At 43.8% G+C, this 19,585-nt stretch overlaps 1 protein-coding gene across 9 annotated transcripts; it reads left to right on the top strand.

The window, feature by feature from the left end:
• The first annotated feature begins 2,461 nt into the window (after positions 1-2,461).
• Positions 2,462-17,973, top strand: cpeb2 (cytoplasmic polyadenylation element binding protein 2). 9 transcript variants are annotated; one of them, XM_047587092.1, is made up of 11 exons: positions 2,462-3,889; positions 5,238-5,507; positions 8,204-8,294; positions 9,950-10,000; positions 11,107-11,130; positions 12,662-12,880; positions 13,016-13,105; positions 13,253-13,371; positions 13,454-13,568; positions 13,822-14,003; positions 14,252-17,973. In XM_047587092.1, exons 1-11 carry the CDS (start codon positions 2,942-2,944, stop codon positions 14,477-14,479), a joined length of 2,337 nt encoding a protein of 778 aa, XP_047443048.1. In that variant the 5' UTR covers positions 2,462-2,941; the 3' UTR covers positions 14,480-17,973. The 9 variants fall into 9 exon arrangements, with proteins under 9 accessions (XP_047443048.1, XP_047443047.1, XP_047443051.1 ...); XM_047587091.1 differs by having other exon boundaries at positions 12,659-12,880; XM_047587093.1 differs by having other exon boundaries at positions 2,463-3,889; positions 12,707-12,880.
• Positions 17,974-19,585: the final 1,612 nt, after the last annotated feature.

Raw genomic sequence — 19,585 nt, 5'->3', positions numbered from 1 at the left:
TAAGAGGAATCATGGGCAGGTGGGATAAATCTGCAAAGCTAAACAACGCGAGAGCTTTAATTTGAACCGAGCCTTTAATTATATCATGGAATGATTTTAAAGCTCTCCAGGATACCACTGAGAAATTACATTAACAGCACTTCTGCCCAATTACATCTTTATTCGCGACCCAAAAAGCACACAGGAGGCTCACTGTATGCTGAGATAGGATTAGGAGAGATGGACCACACCCTGTCAATCCCAGAATAGAGTCATCACCGCTGATGGATGGGTCTGTCAAACAGGATGAGCTGATCAATGCCATCAGCCTAGCCCTTCAAAACATACAGACTGAGAGAGAGAGTGCCGGGCCCTGAGTCAAACAGACTAATCAAGCACACAAAAGGAAATGTAGATTACCTGTTGCTATGGCGACCGCAGCTGCAGCGTGACAGCCGTCCATTCTGACAGAAACCTAAATAGATCCTTTACAAACATGGTGAAATGTGATCTCGTTTGGCTGACCAGGTGCTTCCTAATAACTGGCAGTGGCGAAGCAACTTGGTAAAATGAGTGTAGCTGCTTTATTCTTCTACTGAGTCACTCAGTTACCGTGAAGCATCCTCATGAACGATCAGATCATGTGTGCATACACACCGCGATATCTCTGTTCCTACATTTTCATGTGTTTGCTCTTCATACTCAATGCATGAGCAGTGTATTACTTTAGAGCTAAAATTCAAATGACAGAAGTATGTCCAAGTTAGTTCTTTGGATTGGATGTCGAATACTGGTGGGGCAGCTGGGCCAGCAAATGAACCCCCCCACCCCCTTCTTGCCTTTAACACCACCCCTGCCTACGCCCAGCCCACCCTGGCCGACCCCCTCCCCCAGCTCCTCATCATCAGACACCAGCAGCTGGCAGCTTGCCCATTTAACTCCCTCCAGCACTTACCGGGCCCGGCTAATCACTGGTGCTCAGCACCAACCGCGGTCACCACACCTGCCCCCTCACTGATGGGACTGTCCCATCTGGGACCTTATGATGGGGAATTTACAGGGGGGCGTCTTCTTCCTTCCCAAAATTGCTCAGGTGCTGCGAGAAGACTGGAGTCAGAATTTTTAGTTACCGCTGCCAACTTTGGTACACGAGGAGAATGTTTTTCAGCACCAGTAAATAAAAATGTAACGACGGTAATGATGATGTATCCAAAACATTCTGGTGTACACGCTTGGCAGGCTCAACGCGGCCATAGCAATCAACTTTGTAACACTTTCTTGTGGGGTCAACTGTGTGTTTTTTTTTTAATCAAATGCTTTCAATTGATTTATTTATTTATTTTTTAAATAAGTATTGTTTAAGGAACAATGTGGGGTGGAAAGCTGTGTGTAGTTTGTGGTGAGATAAGCTATCATCATTAGCAGGGGACCAGATGGTAGGCTGATCATGCACATTGCTTTGCTACTCCAGTATCTGTTCTGCTCATTAGAACCCACATTCACACACTGATACTGCATTGATTTATTCAGTGTCAGTCTCCAAAAAGAGAAATGATCCCTGATTGTTAGTGTTAAAATACAATCAAGCCAGCAAAGGCACTGGAAAGGAAAGGCACAAATTGACTTTTTTTTTTCTTTCTCTAAAATAAGAAACTGAAGTGTTACTCATTTGCATTTGTGCAATTACCAGCTGGTGCTTGTTTTGTGTCGTAAAGCAAATAAAAGTCATCTTCTGTTCATCTGCCGAGGGAAAAGTTGTTCCCCCTTAAGACCTCAAACACAGTCAGATGGTGACATATCCGCGCACTCACTCTTTCATGTAGACAAAAATATAATTTGCCTCCAGCAATATAGCCGAGCGCTTCTGCCGGTGGCAGTTTACGAGGCAGATCATATGGTGGGGTTGAGTTCAGAACAGCCGATGGAGATCCATCTCCCCCACTGACACGCGCTGACATAGAAAACTATATTTAGCTTTTGGCGTCCGTGCGTAAAGTGACGCTTGCGCAGACGCACGCACGGCGGTTGTGGACTGAATACAGATTGAGCCGTACCACATCTGCTAGCATTCAAAGACCTGCATCTCATAGTGGCAGGGATCATCCTAATGTGACACGGCCAGCTATGAAATTCAGTATAGAGTCTAGAATTGGGATATTTGAGGCTGGTGGGGAAATTAAATCAAACGAAGGAGGTCAGTTAATTCGAAATACATTGAGAGTAGAATTCAATCCTACATAATTGCCCAGTTCTCTGAATCTGATGCTACTACGGGGTCATTACCAATTCACAGCCTCCACGACGATGAAAAGTGTAGCTGTGGTGAGGCCCACGGTGCGGCTCGCCCTACAGTATGCTGTGGCGAGGGCGTATAGTCCTACTGCACTTTATGAATAATGAAGAAGTGACGTAAACAATGCGGTCCTCTTTGCAGCTCGGGCTCGAGGCGTGCGCGCAGAGGCGTGATGCGGTCGTGACGTAGCCCGAGTCGGGGATCTTTAATCCTCTGCCGCAGCAGCAGCACAGCCGGTAACCAGAGGAGGGGGGAGCACGGTCGGACGGGAATGGACCGCACGGGCTAGGCTAGCGTAAAAAAGGCCGAAACAGCTCGGTCTTTTAGATAGACGACAGTATCACCGAGTAAAAACAGAGATAACGACCAGAGCGAGCCGACTCTTTGCACAGGCCAGACCCCCTCCTCTCTGTGCTTTAGCCTACAGCCTATTCACAGCCATTTTCCCGTTTAAGAGACTTCATTCAGAGACGGCGGTTAAATATACCCCCAAACGCCCGTTTGTTTCATTCAAACGTCGAATATTTTGAGTTTTTTTTTTTTTTTTTTTTGCGGATACCACGCCTCGTCCTGCCGGTTTCTCGCGGCCGGTTTCACTCCCCGGTTCGCCCTTCAAGCCGCGTCGCCGCGTCCCCTCTGCTGCTGTCAGCTGCTGCGCATCAGCAAAACATGCAGGATGAGCCTGTGGGGGTGACAACCACGCAGTTACCCCAGTCAACCGAGGAAAAGGACCACCGCAGCAGCAGCAGCAGCAGGAGCACGGTCAGCAAATCCGGAAAGCAAACCGACAGCCAGCCGAGCTCGTTCACGTCGGATTATAACCACCTAAAGCAGAAGGTAGCTTTCCCCGATTTCGATCGAGATCGTTTTTGCCCGACGCAGTCTATCTGTGACCTTCAGCACAGCCGAAAAATACATCAGCAGTTAAGTCAGCACACTGAGTTTAGCCCCACAGAGTCACCCCCACCCCAGGGACGTTTCAGTCACCTGCCGCAGAGGCAGCCCTTCTGCAAACCCGACCCCGTCGCTGCTGACCCCTGCGGTTCTCCAGTGGAAGAGGCAGAAGCTGATGCTGCGTCGCCATCGCCTTCTTCCGTAAACCTAAACAAGATCCAAATGGACTCCCCTCTCGCCCACCATATAAACAACGGCAATGGCAGCAGCAGCACCGGCAACATGTTGTCCGGAGGTCTCGGCGCCGCTTTCCCGAACCTCCCCACCCAGGAGATGCAGAGCGCCAGCGGCGGCTCGTCCTCGCCTTCCCTCCCCGGGTTCGGCACCCCTTGGTCCGTCCAGACCAGCTCCTCGCCCCCGCCCGTCCCCAGCTCCATTAACCCCATCCACGCGAACGCCGTTAACCAAATGCCCAACGCGGACTCTGACAACAGCTTCTACCCAGGTATCCCCTCCTCCATCAACCCGGCCTTCTTCCAGAGTTTTTCGCCGGTGTCAGCTAATCCATGCGCCGGGATTAATGTGCAGGGCTTCAGCGGTCCCTTCTCGCCCCAGATAAACGTCCCTCAGCAGCCGCAGAGCCGCAGGTCCCCGGTCAGTCCCCAGATGCATCCCCAGCAGGGAGCCTTCCTGCAGCAGAGGAACAACTACAACCAACATCAGGTGAGCATCTGGAGGACATAAATCACATAAAGATGGCGCAGCTCTCTTATCACATTCCTGTCAGTCAGTATTTCCATCTCCACTGAGCTAAAATATACAATGAGATCCACTACAGCTCCATTATTTGTTGAATATTCAATCGAAAACCGTCATTCGAATAAACATTTCATGTCCCTGGGTTATATGTTGTGCTGTTGTATGTGTCTGCAGTCGGCAGCCGCGACCTTTGGTGGGGATAAACAGTTATTCATGGCATAATACAGAGAAAAATGCTTTATACAAGAGCTCAAGTCACTACTCTTGAGGCAAATGCAGGGAGGGGTGAACAGAGCAACAAGGGAGCATCACTGAATCTCGCTGTTGTTCTCTCCTGGAAGCTGCCAGTGGGCTGTAGTCACATGGCACCGGACCATCCCTGTCTTGTGGCTTACTCTGTGGGAATACAAAGGCTCGCAGGGTTTGATATCCTAAATGGGTGCTTATTTGGGTGAAAGGAAAACATCCAGTCTCTTTGTGGCGTGACGGCCGGGGTTATTGGACCCCGAGGAAAGACGAAAACAGTAGAAGCTCACATGAACCTCCCAATTATGCAGCAGCAGGGTTTATGTGTTGGTAGCCTTCAGCTTCAGGTTTCTCATGTGATTTGCACATTGGGTTGGGGCGTGAAAGCGTGTGCGTGACTGGGTGTGTCCGCGGTGCGCCCGCCTCACTGACCTCTAACCCCTTGCTTTGATTACGCGTGCCATGTAAATATATTTTCATTAAGCCAACAAAGACGACCACATGATGGTGTGTGCAAAATTCAGCTAGGAGAAGGGATTGTGTTTTTATTTTTTCCAGTGGCATTTTTGTACAACAGTGAAACAGCTCACTTTTGACGTTTAATGTCTTTCAGGCCTCGAAACCAAATCCTCGAGGAGGCACGTGTATTCTGCAAATGCGACATTGTCTGATTGCTTTTAGCTTCCAGTTTACATTAAGTGCTGAGTGCACAAACACAGAAAGTTGAATGCACTCAGTGTATGATTTCCACGTGAGATTAAGCGCGCTCGGATTCGGTCAGTGTATGATGCCTAAGAGGGGACACAAGGTCCAGGTGGAGCGAGAGTGTGTGTAAGTTACAGTGGTAGTGTTGCAGCGCACGAGATACTTAGTATTAGTCTTAAGCCCTAAATCTTCTTATCTACCCACCCGTTACAGGAGCAGATCAGGCTAGGCCGTGGCTGACAGGGGTAAAATAAAGGATAGACGAATGGGATAGCATGAAATAGAAATAGCACACATACAGAATAATTCATACATGCTCGTTCCTAAACCATTCTGTGCCCCTTATTTGATGTGTTTGCAGCCCATGGTGAAACCATCTCCATGGGGCAGCCACCAGGGGAACGGCTGGGGCTCCGGAGGCATGTCCTGGGGCCGAGACCACCGCAGAGGGAGTGGCATGGGCGTACCTGGCTCAGTGAGTCACGTCTCGCCCCTGAAGAAGCCGTTCTCCAGCAACGTCATCGCTCCTCCCAAGTTCCCACGCTCCGGAGGGTCACTGGGGCCTAAGTCCTGGATAGAGGAGAACATGTTTCGCACAGACAGCAACAGCAACACCTTGTTGCCACTGCAGGTGTGTGTTTTGGGTTGTTTTGTTGGATAATTGATGTGTGTGTGTGCATGTTTGTGTGTGAGTAATGGGGGGTCTTTTTGTATTACAGTGTGAGAATAAGCAATTTCTAAATGTGGGAAAGATTCAAGCTAAGTCATAGAGCTTAGACGAAGGGAATGATGAAGGGAAGGAGATTCCTTTTTATCGACAGAGGAACTGAAAGCAAAGGATTCTTTAGACGTATGCAGCAGTGCGTAGATGGAAATTACCACCACAGAGCCAGAGTGGTTTGCATTTCAATCAGACGGGAGGAGTTGGGACTCTCTAGGTTTCACTAAAGGTGAAACAAAGTGGGTGCAGGGCTGCTTTCAGTTTTAGGAAGCTAACATGTCATAGGTGAGATTTATTTCAGGATTTAAGGAGGCTAAAGGTCTTTCAGTGCAGGTTCAAATCAACCAGCACACTGTTTCATGTTAGATTTTCCATGGTGATCTCGACCTACAAAAAGTAGGGAAAAAAAGCAAAACCTGAGCAAAAACTCATTAGTTTCGGAAAATAAGATTAAAAAAGCGTTCGGACAGAGGCTTTATTTAAGAGGGTTTAATGTTGTCAAAGAACCGATTGTCTGTTACTCCAGTGAGCGGTACATCGCCTGATTGAAAAACACAATACCACAGAGTACCATTTATAATTCAAAGTGTCTCTTAAGGACACCAGCTTTCTTCAATGCCCACGAAAGTCCACGAAACTTCAAACTGTGTTATCAAATGACTGTGCAGCCGCATTGTTGTCTTACAATAAATGAATCAGTTCTAGGAATATTGGCTCATTCAGACTAATTTAATGACATCATCAACCTAACGGTTGCTATGAGCTCAAATTATTAGTGGTATCAGTGCCAAGAAGTACAATACTTCCTATTCCAGGAAGCAGGCCTGACTCCATGGATTGTTAATTTCCATAAACAGTGTCAGACCCAGGATTTTTCGGATTCCTAGTCTTTTCCTTCCTTCCTCTCTGTTTAACGTTTGGCTGTCAGTGACAGACTGTATCTCTGCTGTGTCATGTTTTTAACATCTCACAGATGAGCGCAGACTGAAGAATACAAGGGAGAGCCACTGCTGCATTCAGTAACACTATTGTTTCTGTATTTTGGCTCGTCCCATGATATTTCTAGAAAAATGTGCAGCAGTTTCCTCCCGATGATTAAGAGTGGGAATCACTAATGTCCCATAATATAATTCAACATTCAACATTTTAATATGAAAGTGTAAAATACTATGTACAAGGAATCAAATATTTTGCTCCTCTTAGGAAATGTTGCCTGATTTAACTAATAACATTAAGTCAAGTAGACAGATTTACCAGTTGCAGTCTTGTCCATTCATTCTTTCATTCATTTTCTGTTACCACTTCTCTCTCTGGAGGGTCACTACGACACTGCGCCGCCCCAGTCTAGTCCACCTTAACTCAATGCAAACCTGCGTGGGCTGATGTACTGTCACAGGTATTCTGGACAATGCAACATATACAAAAAAGTCACATTTTCAATCTATAGGATACAAAAAAGACTGATACTTGGCGCCCATGTATCGAAACAGGATTGTTTTGCCAAATATCGCAGTACTATGCTGCCTTTTCCCCAAACACGAAACTCCACAACGCTCAGATCATGTTGATGCCTAAAATCGTCTGACAGGAGCACAAACCAAATGAGTGGTTCTAGACCAACATTTTCACAGAAAAAAAAAATGTGGGTGGGGAATTTTGCCTGGCTTCCTGACTAAAAATATGTTGTTGTTAAAGTAGAAGTAAAGAATACCCAGCAAGCGTAATTATTCCAATCGCTCTTCTTCATCCAATATTTCGTCCAAAAAAAGCTAATACTTAATGAAGTCTTTTGGTTTAAACCGAAGAAAAGCATACAAACAAATGTAGTTTTCGAGTTGTATGCTATTAACCCACCGTCGGTGCAGTGAACTGACGCTTCATTCTGGATAAAGTGTCTGTGTAGACATTGTTAACAGCATGTTTATCTACAGTAAAAGGCGCAGTGTTGCTGGAAAGACGTCGAGGCTGAAATGAAATTCCACTTTCCAACTCCACTGGACCGAGGCGCAGGATAGTATCTCCAAACCTTCAATAAATAAACTATAACACTTCCCTCTCCAGTTTCAGACCTGCTTTCACTGTTGCATTAAAAATAAATGTGAAAACAACACAGATACAACCGTTTCGCTACGAGAGCACGGGGCCGTGGCCTGTAACCTGCTTTTATGCTGGGTGTGATAAGATTGATAAGACGCTTTGTGGTGCGCTCTTCACCAGAATGTCACGACTCTGTCCCGCCGACGAACTTCCATCTCAGCTCCGAGGCTAAATGCCACTCCTGGTTTTGGTTTCCATTTTCTTTCTGTCTGCCTCCGGGAGCCAGTCCAAATAGCCCGGGGAATCCGTCATATAGGCCACCCGTAAACTTACCTTCAGACCCCTAAAGTGAATAAATACGGAAAGAATGTTAATCCGAGCGTGAGGTGCTCGCATTCTTAAATCGCTTACATGTTAAGCCAAATACCCGTGCTTCGGAGGATTTATTATTCATAAGCCAAATCACAGAAGTGCGTTGGGAACGTGAGGATGCAGACATGCGCCGTGACGCGCGCTTGTTTTGTCAGGCTCTGGATTATGCGCGACCTCATAACGTGTGTGTCTTTCAGGACCGAACCAGAATGTACGACAGTCTGAACATGCACTCCCTGGAGAGCTCCCTGATTGACATCATGCGGGCCGAGCAGGATCCGATGAAAGGTAAGGTCGCCTTTCCCTTTCGGCCTTTGTTTGCGGGGGTCACGCGGAGGTGATCGTGTTTGCGGAGGCAGGCCGGCATCAGAGCGACTCGTTGCAGGAAAGCGACAGGCCCGCAGCTCCCGGAGCTGTGTTGTTTTTCCCGCACGCCAGCTTATTTTCTCCCCGCTGAGAGCTTAGTGCTTGTGCCACCAGCTGCACATTTACGTGACCTTCTATCTCTGATCCTGCGTCTACTTAACCCAGGCAGCGCACAGATCTGAGTGCGAAGTGGAGGATAGAGAGAAGAGGAAACATGGCGTCTTTATTTTCGGTCTCTAATTAGCTACAGATGTTTTTTTTCCACGGTTCAGGCATGAAATCACACATGATTTAAGATTAGGGATTTCATTTACAGATATAGAAATAGTCCCGAGTTTGCTTGAATTATTCCTCACGGCTTGGCAGTAGAAAGTGGAGAATGTCCCGTAGTGTGACACTGTCCTGGCCTCCTGTGCTCAGCTGCTGGACACCAGAGGAGCAGTGTCAAATAACTTACCCTCCTCTCCTACTGACGGCTGCTTGTCACTCATTTGCAGCCTCGCACACCAGACGCACTCTCACTTTAAAATATCAAGGCGAAAGAACATCCCCGACGAAAGCAGACATCAGTTGATACTGGTTTGCGCACGAGCGTCAGGTTCTCCAGGAGATTTGCTCATTTGCGGTTCTTCTAAAATGATCACTCAACCTGCGCCCTCCTTCCCTGGGCGAGTTTCTTGTTTTTCCTGCTGGAGCAGATGGAGAGGACGTGGGCCAGCGTGTAAAGGCAAAGAGAGGGGGGGGGAGGTCTAGACTAATTTTAGATGTGATCACGCTTTCACACACTGTGTATGACAGCCAAGAGAGGAGATGAGAGGGAAGGAGGGCTTGCGAGGGTTCGCTCTGCCATTTATAGCGCTGCCATGCTAACACAACAGTGCGTTCTGCCTGACACCACACCACCGCAGTAGGCCTGAGTGAAAAGTTACGTTTTTAAGCCAGTGAAGCTTGCATTGTAATGCATTCAAACGACAATTCAAAAATGTCTTCTGTGCAGCGCTAAAATTTGTACGCCGACACAGAAAGGGAAAATCTAATGGTGAATTCCTGCTCTCAGTATCCGTCTGTATGCAAAGGTCTGTATGATGCAAATTTTGTCATCGGACCGAATCCACAAAGGACCATGCAGATCTGTGTCTGGGTGCAACCGAGAATTTACGACCGTGCGACGTGTAAACGCTGCTAGAGCTCCAACGGTGCAGGCCCCAGGAAAACAAACGGATGCTTGTTTGAGAGGATTCATCATTACCAACACTCCTGTAATAAATCATTAAGCAAGTACAAATACATACAGACTGTATTTTTGGTATTTTTACTTTAAAGGAAGAACCATAGAAACAATAGAAATGAAATACTGGAGTGTAAGTCAGTAGACATGTGACACGACTGTTGTAGCTGGCAGCCACTGTGCTTCTTTGTGTGTGTGTGTGTGTGTGTGTGTGTGTGTGTGTGTGTGCGCGCGCGTGTGTGTGTGCGCGCGTTTATTCCCATGTACACACATTGGCCTCACCCTGTCCTCTCCATCTGTCTCATCTCTATTTGTGTGTGTGTGTGTGTGTGTCTGTTTCTCGTGTCAGGCCGTGTGGGATGCCCTAACCCCGGGGCTGACGGCCTACTCATGCTCAATGGTAATTATCTCTCAGCATCATCTCCCTCTGTGTCTCCAGTTCTCATGATGCTTGCACTGTTTCTCTTTAGCCTCATTAGACACACTCACCAGATTCCCAGTGATACGGTAAGGCCACACTCTGTGACCTGAGGTAGATCTGGAGCAGAGACAACGGCCTCTTGTTAAAAATAGGTTCTAATTTTAAAAAATTCGATTCAGTTTGTTTGCATACAGCGTGGTTCTAGTCAAAATTTCTACGTGGTGCCACTCAGGACTTTAATGATCCCGCTGATGACTTTGCATATTTTCCACAAGTCTTCCCAAGTCAGCACCTCCCATGCTAATGTAATGGTGCTCACATGACAAGAACTGCCTCCATTGTTGTCCCAAGTCACAAGAGGACTTTGAATGCACCACGAGCAGTACTTGGTTACATCCTCCCATTAAATTTTCAACGTCACTTAGGCTTAGTGTTGTCCTGCAGAGTCTCATTCAGCATCGCATCATGTTGGTGTCAAAAATACAATCTTGTTTCGTAACGGTCTCAGCGGGGCGTAAATCCGGGTCACAAAACATTAGCAAATAATTACGAGCTTGTTTTTATTTTTTTTAATTGTGTCTGATGTTTGCTAGTTCCTCCTGAGACCCAGCGATCAAAAATTCATGGTGTCCTCTTTTCGGAGGCAGCTTTTGGCTCATGTCTCTGAGGCTGTGACTGCTGTTGTGCACGATGGGAAATTTGTCCCTGACGGAGGACAATCTGGGCTTTTCAGTGATGTAACACATGTGGCCCTTTTCTGTGTAATAATTTCATACACAAACATGCCATATATTATATAAATACAACCTCATTTTAATCTTTGTGCCAAAAGATACACAAAGCGCTATTTTTTATTTACAGTTATGGTGAAAGTGTTGCTAGAAAAATAATTTTGAAGAATGTATTAAACATAAAAGAGAGATATTTAAATAGTCTTACACAAAAATGACTCAGTGAAGAATTTAGGTTATTAGACGTTCTGTGTCTGAGTATTTGGATAAAGAGGTCATCAGCAGATCTGCAGATTTTATGCCATAAATGTCTGCGCAGCTGAAACTTGCACTCTTGTACTTTTCTACATGCAGCCAGGAGCTATGGGAGGCGTCGAGGTAAATTCAGCTTGCTACAGTGTGTCTGTTTTATCGTGGCTCATTCTCTCGTGGCATGTTTTTATTGCTTAAGCACCAAACTGAGGCCTTAAGTCTGGAATCAGCATTCGTTGTCTTATTGCTTTTAAATTCATGAACATATTTTTGTGTTATCACGACGATCGTAAAGTTTAAAGTTTCCCCAAACAAATTAAAATTGGCTGCTACAAAATGTACCACAAATGCTTAACGACTGTATTGTTTTATTGTCCAGACGAGCATGATGTCAAGGGTTTCAGGTTTGGTTCAGTTTATCTGAATAACTACAGCTGCGCCTCTGTTCTATGGAGCCCCAAAGTGCACACTTATTACTCATTATCAGAATCAATTTTATCAGCATTATTAATAGTATGTATGAAATAGGTTGTATTGAAAGGCCTGATATTTGTGAAACAACTGAAGAAATTGTTCATCACTAATTTGCACAACAGTGTTTTATTAGATTTTTTTTTTCAAGTCTGTTTTTATTTCGGTATCAGTTGCATTTTTCGTTATGATTCATTTCAGTTAATTCATTCATTTACTTTAATTCAATTCATGTCCTCCTGAATTACTAAGCTTGCAAACTCAAGCCTGGCACAATCAGATGATTAAATTCTTACCAGAATCTGCTAACATGCATTTCAGTTCTAATCAGTAGAGGGAAATAAAAAATCTCAAATGCAACTGTTAGTCCTACAACCAATCAGAGCTATTTTATCGGAAACAAACTCCATGACGCTCATGTGACACATGGATGATAAGATCTGGTAGATTATTCCTGGAACCTAATCAGTTCCAGACCAAATTTCCACCAATTTGTCTGGCTTCTAGGCTATACAAGCACAACAACTACCACGTTTAGCCAAAGCTATGTAAGCTAAATGATAATGCTACAGATATTCTGAATAGAACTAATCAGAGGCTAATGTGTGCTGTGTTTATCTATAGCAGTGGCTGGATGATTCAGATTTGCGTTAACAAGTGCTCGTATGTACAGCTAATATACTGTATGTACATAAAATAATATAAAACAGTCTAAAATAAAATCAACCAAACTATTATTGTCATTTTTTTTTTCAAATGTTCTTCCATTGTTTCATTCATATTCCGTAGTTTACTCTGCCTGTTAATTATTTTATCAATACTTTGTGATCTATTTAATATTGAACACTTTGGGACTCCGTACGGCTAGAGCCATTACGTTAACAGCTTTGCTCCACTGACTTTCGTCTCTTGCTTTAGCCGCCACGCTGCTCATAGTGGAGCACACACCGTGGCATGTCCCACTCTTAGATCTGTGTAAACTACATTGCACATAATCCTCACTTAAAGCTGGTGCTTTGTCTCGCAACCACTCAGCGATCAACTGCAATGAAAGCAGAAACATCATTTTTTAGACAGCCTCACCCCATGAACAGATATGAAATTGCTGAGTCGAGAGGCAGGTACTGTAATTTGGTGGATTAGATCCATGTTTTCAATGCTTCTGCTTGTGGGTGTTTGACAGCAGACTCGACATTCGCCGCAGCCTCACCTGCCCGTTTTCCTCCACCAGGCCGCTCCTCCCTCTTCCCTATCGATGACAATCTCCTCGACGACGGCCACGGCAACCAAGGTGTCCCGGGAGTGCTCGGCTCTCCCAACTGTTACCCCCACCAAAACGGGGAACGCATCGAGCGCTTCTCTCGCAAGGTGTTTGTGGGGGGCTTGCCTCCCGACATAGATGAAGGTGAAGGACGAAACGAAATGATGAAATCTCTCAGATTTCACGCTTGCATCGTACTGCTGACATTTGATACTTCTGTCATGTTACCTGTCTTAATCTGCTCTCCCATCTATTTTTCATTTTTCCACACTCCCTCAGATGAAATTACCTCAAGCTTCCGTCGCTTCGGGCACCTGGTGGTGGACTGGCCACACAAAGCAGAGAGCAAATCCTACTTTCCACCTAAAGGTAACGGCACACGCAGCCTGTCATTTCTGTAGCTACTAAAATGCTAAACTAAGTGAATATCTCTCATTTGAATCATTAGAAACCAGTGAGTTGTTATGCAGCCTATGTGTTAAATACACACACTGAGGCTTTGTGTGTGTTTCCTAGGTTACGCCTTCCTGCTGTTCCAGGAGGAGAGCTCAGTGCAGGCTCTGATTGAAGCCTGCATGGAGGAGGATGGGAAACTCTACCTGTGTGTCTCCAGCCCCACCATCAAAGACAAACCTGTGAGTTCAGCAGTGAAAAGAAATATGTGTTTCCTGAACAACAAGAGAGGGCGTTTGATATTAAATCTGACTTTAACTCCAGGTGCAAATTCGACCTTGGAACCTGAGTGACAGTGATTTCGTGATGGATGGATCTCAGCCCCTCGATCCGCGCAAGACCATCTTTGTGGGAGGCGTCCCTCGTCCCCTGAGAGCAAGTAATTACGTCCACTTTGTTTTTCCACCAGCAGGACAGGAAGTGGTCCATACTGCACGAGATGATAAGCTGTATGTTTAAAGAGTGTGACATGAGAACCGAGACTTAAAACCTCGGCTAAGGCCACAGTTGGACAGCTTCTCCCCTGCTCTGTCTCACATCACGTTATGTAACATCCTCACCATATTCCACATCTTTTCTGATTCAGATGTTTTTTTCTTTTTTTTTTTTTTCATCTTCCTTCCTCTGACTAGTTGAGCTGGCCATGATTATGGATCGTCTCTATGGCGGAGTGTGCTACGCAGGAATCGACACGGATCCAGAGCTCAAGTACCCTAAAGGGGCCGGACGAGTGGCCTTCTCCAACCAACAGAGTTACATCGCTGCCATCAGCGCCAGATTTGTCCAGCTGCAGCACGGCGACATTGATAAGCGGGTACGGCCTCCCTTTTTCATTTACTGCTCCGACCTTCTCTACCTTCATAAAGAGTGTGTGACGTAGCCGTCAGCGAGCGTCACTAGAAGTAGCTTGTTGCTATGGTGAGAGAAAAAAAAAAAAAGATTAATAGGGATGATTGAATTAGTTCCGCTACATTAAACCGAGGCCTTTCATAAACTGTCACATTAACTGTATTTATTCTTCTTCAATGTGTCACTCAAATGTGTGTGTGTGTGTGTGTTCAGGTGGAGGTGAAGCCCTACGTCCTGGATGATCAGCTGTGTGACGAGTGCCAGGGTGCACGCTGCGGAGGCAAATTCGCTCCATTTTTTTGCGCTAACGTCACCTGTCTCCAGTACTACTGCGAGTTCTGCTGGGCCAACATCCACTCCCGCGCCGGCCGAGAGTTTCACAAGCCCCTGGTCAAAGAGGGCGCCGACCGACCCCGCCAGATTCACTTCCGCTGGAACTAGAGACGCGAGCCCACGTCCGCGGCGGCACAGTCAGAGGAAAGGGAATGAAACGCTGGCTAACAGGAAAAAAGAGCATCGCTCCGCCTCTACTGCTCTCCTAAGCTATCACTATAACCGAGTACGTAACACTATACAGTATACACTATATATATCTATATATCTTTTGTAGCAGCCAAACACCACAAGCCTCAGTTTTCACCAAAACCCCCCTCACATCTCAGGCTCTGACAACTCTACAACTCTTTTGTGGTACTTTCATCTTTTCTAAGAGGAGATTTAAAAAAGAGATTGATTTTTGTAGCTTTTTTTATTATTATTATTTTTGTATGTGAGATTTAACGTAGATACGGGAATGTTTTTGCATGGGGGCAGCTTGTCTGTCTGTTTGTCTGCTGCTAGCCACCCCACGGTGCGTTCAGTGCACACTCGTTTCTGAGAAGAACCTCTCTAATGACGACGCTCGCCCCAGGTCATTAACCAAAGGTAGCAAAAAGATAGGAAAAGCTGAAAAATTGACACGTTTTCTGCCGCAAAACAAATTGTTGTTTTTTAATGTCGCCATGGGCTGTTTCTTCTTGTTAGAGAGTTTATTAAAAAAAAGATTAAAGGGTTATTTTTGCGCTCATACTGACCCATAGAGTGATACCTCAAAATATAAAATCTGGTCTCTGCAAACTGTATTCGACATTTATACGTAACAAGCTATTTTAGAAGCTTTGCTGCTATATATACATATATATGAATAGATGTGTAGGTATTATATTTAATGCCATTTATAAACCTGAATCATGTAAAACGAAATGCAGTATGTACTCGACCACATATGGCCCCCATGGCCATGGAAAGAGTTAGAGTGCATGTAATGACAATAGACTTAGCTACACGAATAGCATGCAGGTTAGACGTGAGAAAAAAAAAACACTGAGGAAAAAAAAAAACCTAAAAAAGAAACCACTGAAATTCAACAAAAATCTATAGAGAGTAGCATGATCATCAACTCAGAGGGAAAAAATCAGATGAAGCTAAATAAGTAAGAAAAAACAAAACAAAAACAAACATATTTAAACGTGCATGCATTGATGTTTCTCTGTTGTTTGATCCGTTTACATACTAACGATACAAAAAGTGAAATTGGTTCTACTGTAGACTTAGTGGACGCCATCATTTTGTGACACGGTGGCTTGTATGGAAAAAAAAAAAAAAAAAAATCCTGTCGAGAAGCAGAGTGGTGTTCAGTGGTTTGTGTTCGTGTGTCGTCCATGTGCCGTGTGAGTGTTGTTAGTGTAGACTGAGGCTCTAGTTTAGTTACCAACAGATCACGTAGAGGAGAATCAAACATCGGAATGACTCTGCCTTCACCCTTCCCAGCCCCGTATCTTTTGTGTGGTTCCAAAGGTTGATGATGATATAGCATCGCTGCGGCGGACGAGATGCAAACAGGGCGACTCTGTCGGTGAGCGTCCGTAGAAGCATCCGAAAAATGCTTGTTTTTCTTTGTAAGGACGCAGTCAGAATTTCACGCTGTGCGGCTGCAGCTCTAGAAAGCCGAGGAAACTCTGGCTAAGTTACTGGAAGATGACGCATCTCCTCACCGCGCTTTTACGGTGAGGACGAAAGATGAAACTCTCTCTCTCTTTGTTCACGTTTTGATTTCCACCTCGACCCTTGAAAAGACTATTTAGGGACAATCTTTCTGTGAGGACGGCGACCCGGCCGTCTGTTCAGTACTGTACACGTGTGTCGCCCTTGTGTCGTCGTGGTTTTAGTGCTCCACGCCCCCGGTGTGTGTCCCCCGGTATCAGTGTTCAAGCGTCAAGTGTGTACTGTTACGAAACCTTAACGAAACTTTATTCACTTCGAGTCGACTAATTCAATCTGTTCGTGTCAACTATCACTGGCCCTTCAGTATGTTTTTTATAATATATATTATGCACTACTTTTCTATATCCCTGCTCATTCTTCTCCTTCGTCACCCACTTAAGTGATTTCAGCGCCGACTCTCTGAAGCCTCCACCTATTTATAATTCTCCAGATGATTTATTAAATTTTTTATTTTTTCATGATCACTTATTTAAGATGTAGCGTGAAGCAGTGGTCTTAAGTTGTCTGTGTTCTGTGTGAGTAGAGGAAGAATCTGATATTTTCTAATATATTCTAATGTAGTGTGGATCTTGCGAGGGCAGGGAGTCCGAATGGGCATCGCAGGGTGTGACATGAACGAGGTGAAAGCTAAAGAACGAGCTCCCCTCCCCCCCCACCCCCATCCTCCTCCTCCCCCCTCTCCCCCCTCTTGTGGCTTTAGTTCTCATGGCGTCTGATGATGTTTGAATATCGTCACCTGTAACACTTGACTCGTGCTGTTTTTGTGAGGTTCTATTTTCTATGTTAAACACTGTTACTTTGTTCTGTACGTGTCCTTGTTTTTGTAAAAATCATATTTATTTCACTATTTTTGTAGACAAAAAAAAAACTATTTGATTTTGATTGTATTTTTCTATTTAAATAGGACTTATATTACAATTTATTTCCCCCTGATTATGTCCAAAATTTCTGTTCGAAGACAAAGAATCATGTCATAAGCAACAACATCAAAGTTTTTGATAAACAGTTGATTCTTATTTTGATACACGTGACACATTTCATTTGAAGGAAGGAAACATGAAGGTTTTATTATATTCTGGGAAGACACTTGAGATTCTCCCCTGTTGCATCGAGGCCCCAGCTGCCTGTCCTCATAGATGCTCTGAAACTTGAATATAACACATTTTGAAAGGCTGACTAACCTCGAATCTGTGTTGTGACGTGCAATACTGTTTCTAATGTTTGTATAAAAGTAAGAACTACAGTGTAAACCTTTTTAATGCAGATTTATTTTTTTCATTGCATATTTTGCAGATTTCTGATCCACAGTGTCATTTTTTACTGTCAGAAAAATAAACCCCGTTTTTTCATTGCAAGTATTTTTAAATCCAGATATCTTTGTACTGATGTAAATGATTGTAGTTATTTTGGATAGTGTTTTGCTAACAAACGGAGAGACTTTTTCATGCATATTTCTATTTCATTTCATCTTGTTTTATCCCGCATTTTTATTTCATTTAACAGTAGCAGAATTCTTGGCATAATTTTTCATATATTTAAATGTCATTGGTATTATTTTGTATTTTTATGTGAAAATACAATATATATAATTTTAAGATGCTAATTGCTAAGATATTATTTTGAGTTTAATTATTTTTAAAGCTAAATATTTGTAATTTTATTGTTAAAGTGACTAATTTCTAAATCAGAGTTTTGTGTATAGATTCACAAAAGTGGTTTATGAGGTGTTTGGATTGTAATTATTACTGAATGGTTCTTTGATATGCAAAATGAATATCATGTTTATTTTTATTTTTGTTGGTTTTGTATTTAAATGGGGTGTTGATTACAATCTTTTTTTGTTTTGTTTTTCTTTCACTTCCTGAATAAAGACCCATTCTGTTTGGACACAATCCGGCTGGTTATATTAGAGCTGCTGCTTCCTCGTGTGCATTAAGACAAATCCTGTGATTCATATAATCTGAGCGATTTCACACATAATGATATGTGACATGTCCAGTATCGTCACATCTGCCTTGAAAGAGTGAAACTAATGACTGCTTACATGTTAGCAATGCTAACTTGCTCAGGTTTAACCAGTTAAAGGTTCATCTTTAGCCTGTTTGCATGCTAATAATAATGTTTGATAATTAGCTAAATAAGGTAGATACTTTTATTATTTTTCAGACAGGTTTGCAGATCATAAACCAAAGTATTGGACAACTTTAATGTTAAATCAAAAGACATAAGAGAAGTGAAGGGGTCATCATCCGAAGACAGTCCATCCAATAGTTACAAATTCACTCATTTTCTGCAACCGCTTGTCTTCTGGAGGGATGAGCATATTCCAGTCTATGACAGGGATCCATCCAATAGTTGACTGAATACATTTTTAGTAAAAGCACAAAATACAAACTCGTGGCAGCACTAAGGGAACAGTCTGGGGAATATTAAGGCAGTAGGATTCACTCTATTGGAGCCATTAAAGTTTAATGGAAATTTCCAGAATAGTTCCTGACAATTGTAAATCAGAATCACAATATGCATTGACGTCACTGTCGCAAAAAAAAAAGGTGTAATGTATCAGTAAATACAGGGAGACCGAGAAAAATATGGATTATCATATGAAATTTAGGATAATTGAACTCGACAATGATCCATACGAACTGCTATGGATTTGGAAAAGCGAATTAGCCTCAGATTCAGTTAGTTTTAGGTCGTTTCAGTTATGTTAAATGTAGCTAAGTAAAAGATGCTAACGCTAAGGGCTTTACTGAGAAGTAACATTAACCATACAACACTGTCGAACTGGACTTAAAAAGGATGTCGAGGAGTCATCGCAAATATTATGTTTATTGTTATTTATTGTTGGAATCAAAACAGTTATACTTACTATCGGCCGTAACTACGCCAAAACAACAGCATCCACAAACTGAAAGCCCTCCAGGACGTAACCTGAGAAGTAATTTAAGGTACGACTTCATCAACAAGTACTGCATAAATTAATATTACCTGACACTGAGTGTGAACCACAACACCAGGTTTTGGGTGGCTGTAAGCATAAAAATAAAGGCGTACGGAAAGTAGCAAAACTGTAAATTAAACATTAATTAGATTTTCAGAAAAACATTATAACAGAAGCAGATAAGTACAATGACGTACACTAATTAGTCCGCTGCTGAACATGTCCTTGACTGTTCCTGTAGTGCTGCCATGAGTTGGGGCTTTTATATGTTGAGACGGTGACTAAAGACCGGAGTTATAGAGGTAAAAAAAAATACAAGACAATACACTTGAGCTCTATCATCTAATTTACATACTCTCCTTCACACGCCACTTTTAGTGCCATCTGGAGGACGATGTTGGAAACACAACCAAACCTCACACTGAAGTCAACAGGACTCAAATGAGGCCTGATTTATGAATGTGAACTAAATCTACACATTCCAAGGGGCTGACACTGGGAGCCTGACACTAATGAAGTTTTCATTCATGACCTAATGGAGTCGATCTTGCATGCACATG

Source organism: Mugil cephalus, chromosome 6, assembly GCF_022458985.1.
Source record: "Mugil cephalus isolate CIBA_MC_2020 chromosome 6, CIBA_Mcephalus_1.1, whole genome shotgun sequence".
Lineage (NCBI taxonomy): Eukaryota > Metazoa > Chordata > Actinopteri > Mugiliformes > Mugilidae > Mugil > Mugil cephalus.
The sequence above is the reverse complement of the archived record's forward strand: the minus strand, read 5'-3'. Positions and strand labels throughout refer to the sequence as shown.

Coding starts and splice junctions, on each gene's coding strand:
- cpeb2 (XM_047587091.1), top strand. CDS start 2,942: ATGCAGGATGAGCCTGTGGGGGTGACAACCACGCAGTTACCCCAGTCA. Junction 12,881..13,015: donor GCCTCCCGACATAGATGAAG/GTGAAGGACGAA, acceptor ACACTCCCTCAG/ATGAAATTACCTCAAGCTTC. Junction 14,004..14,251: donor ACGGCGACATTGATAAGCGG/GTACGGCCTCCC, acceptor GTGTGTGTTCAG/GTGGAGGTGAAGCCCTACGT.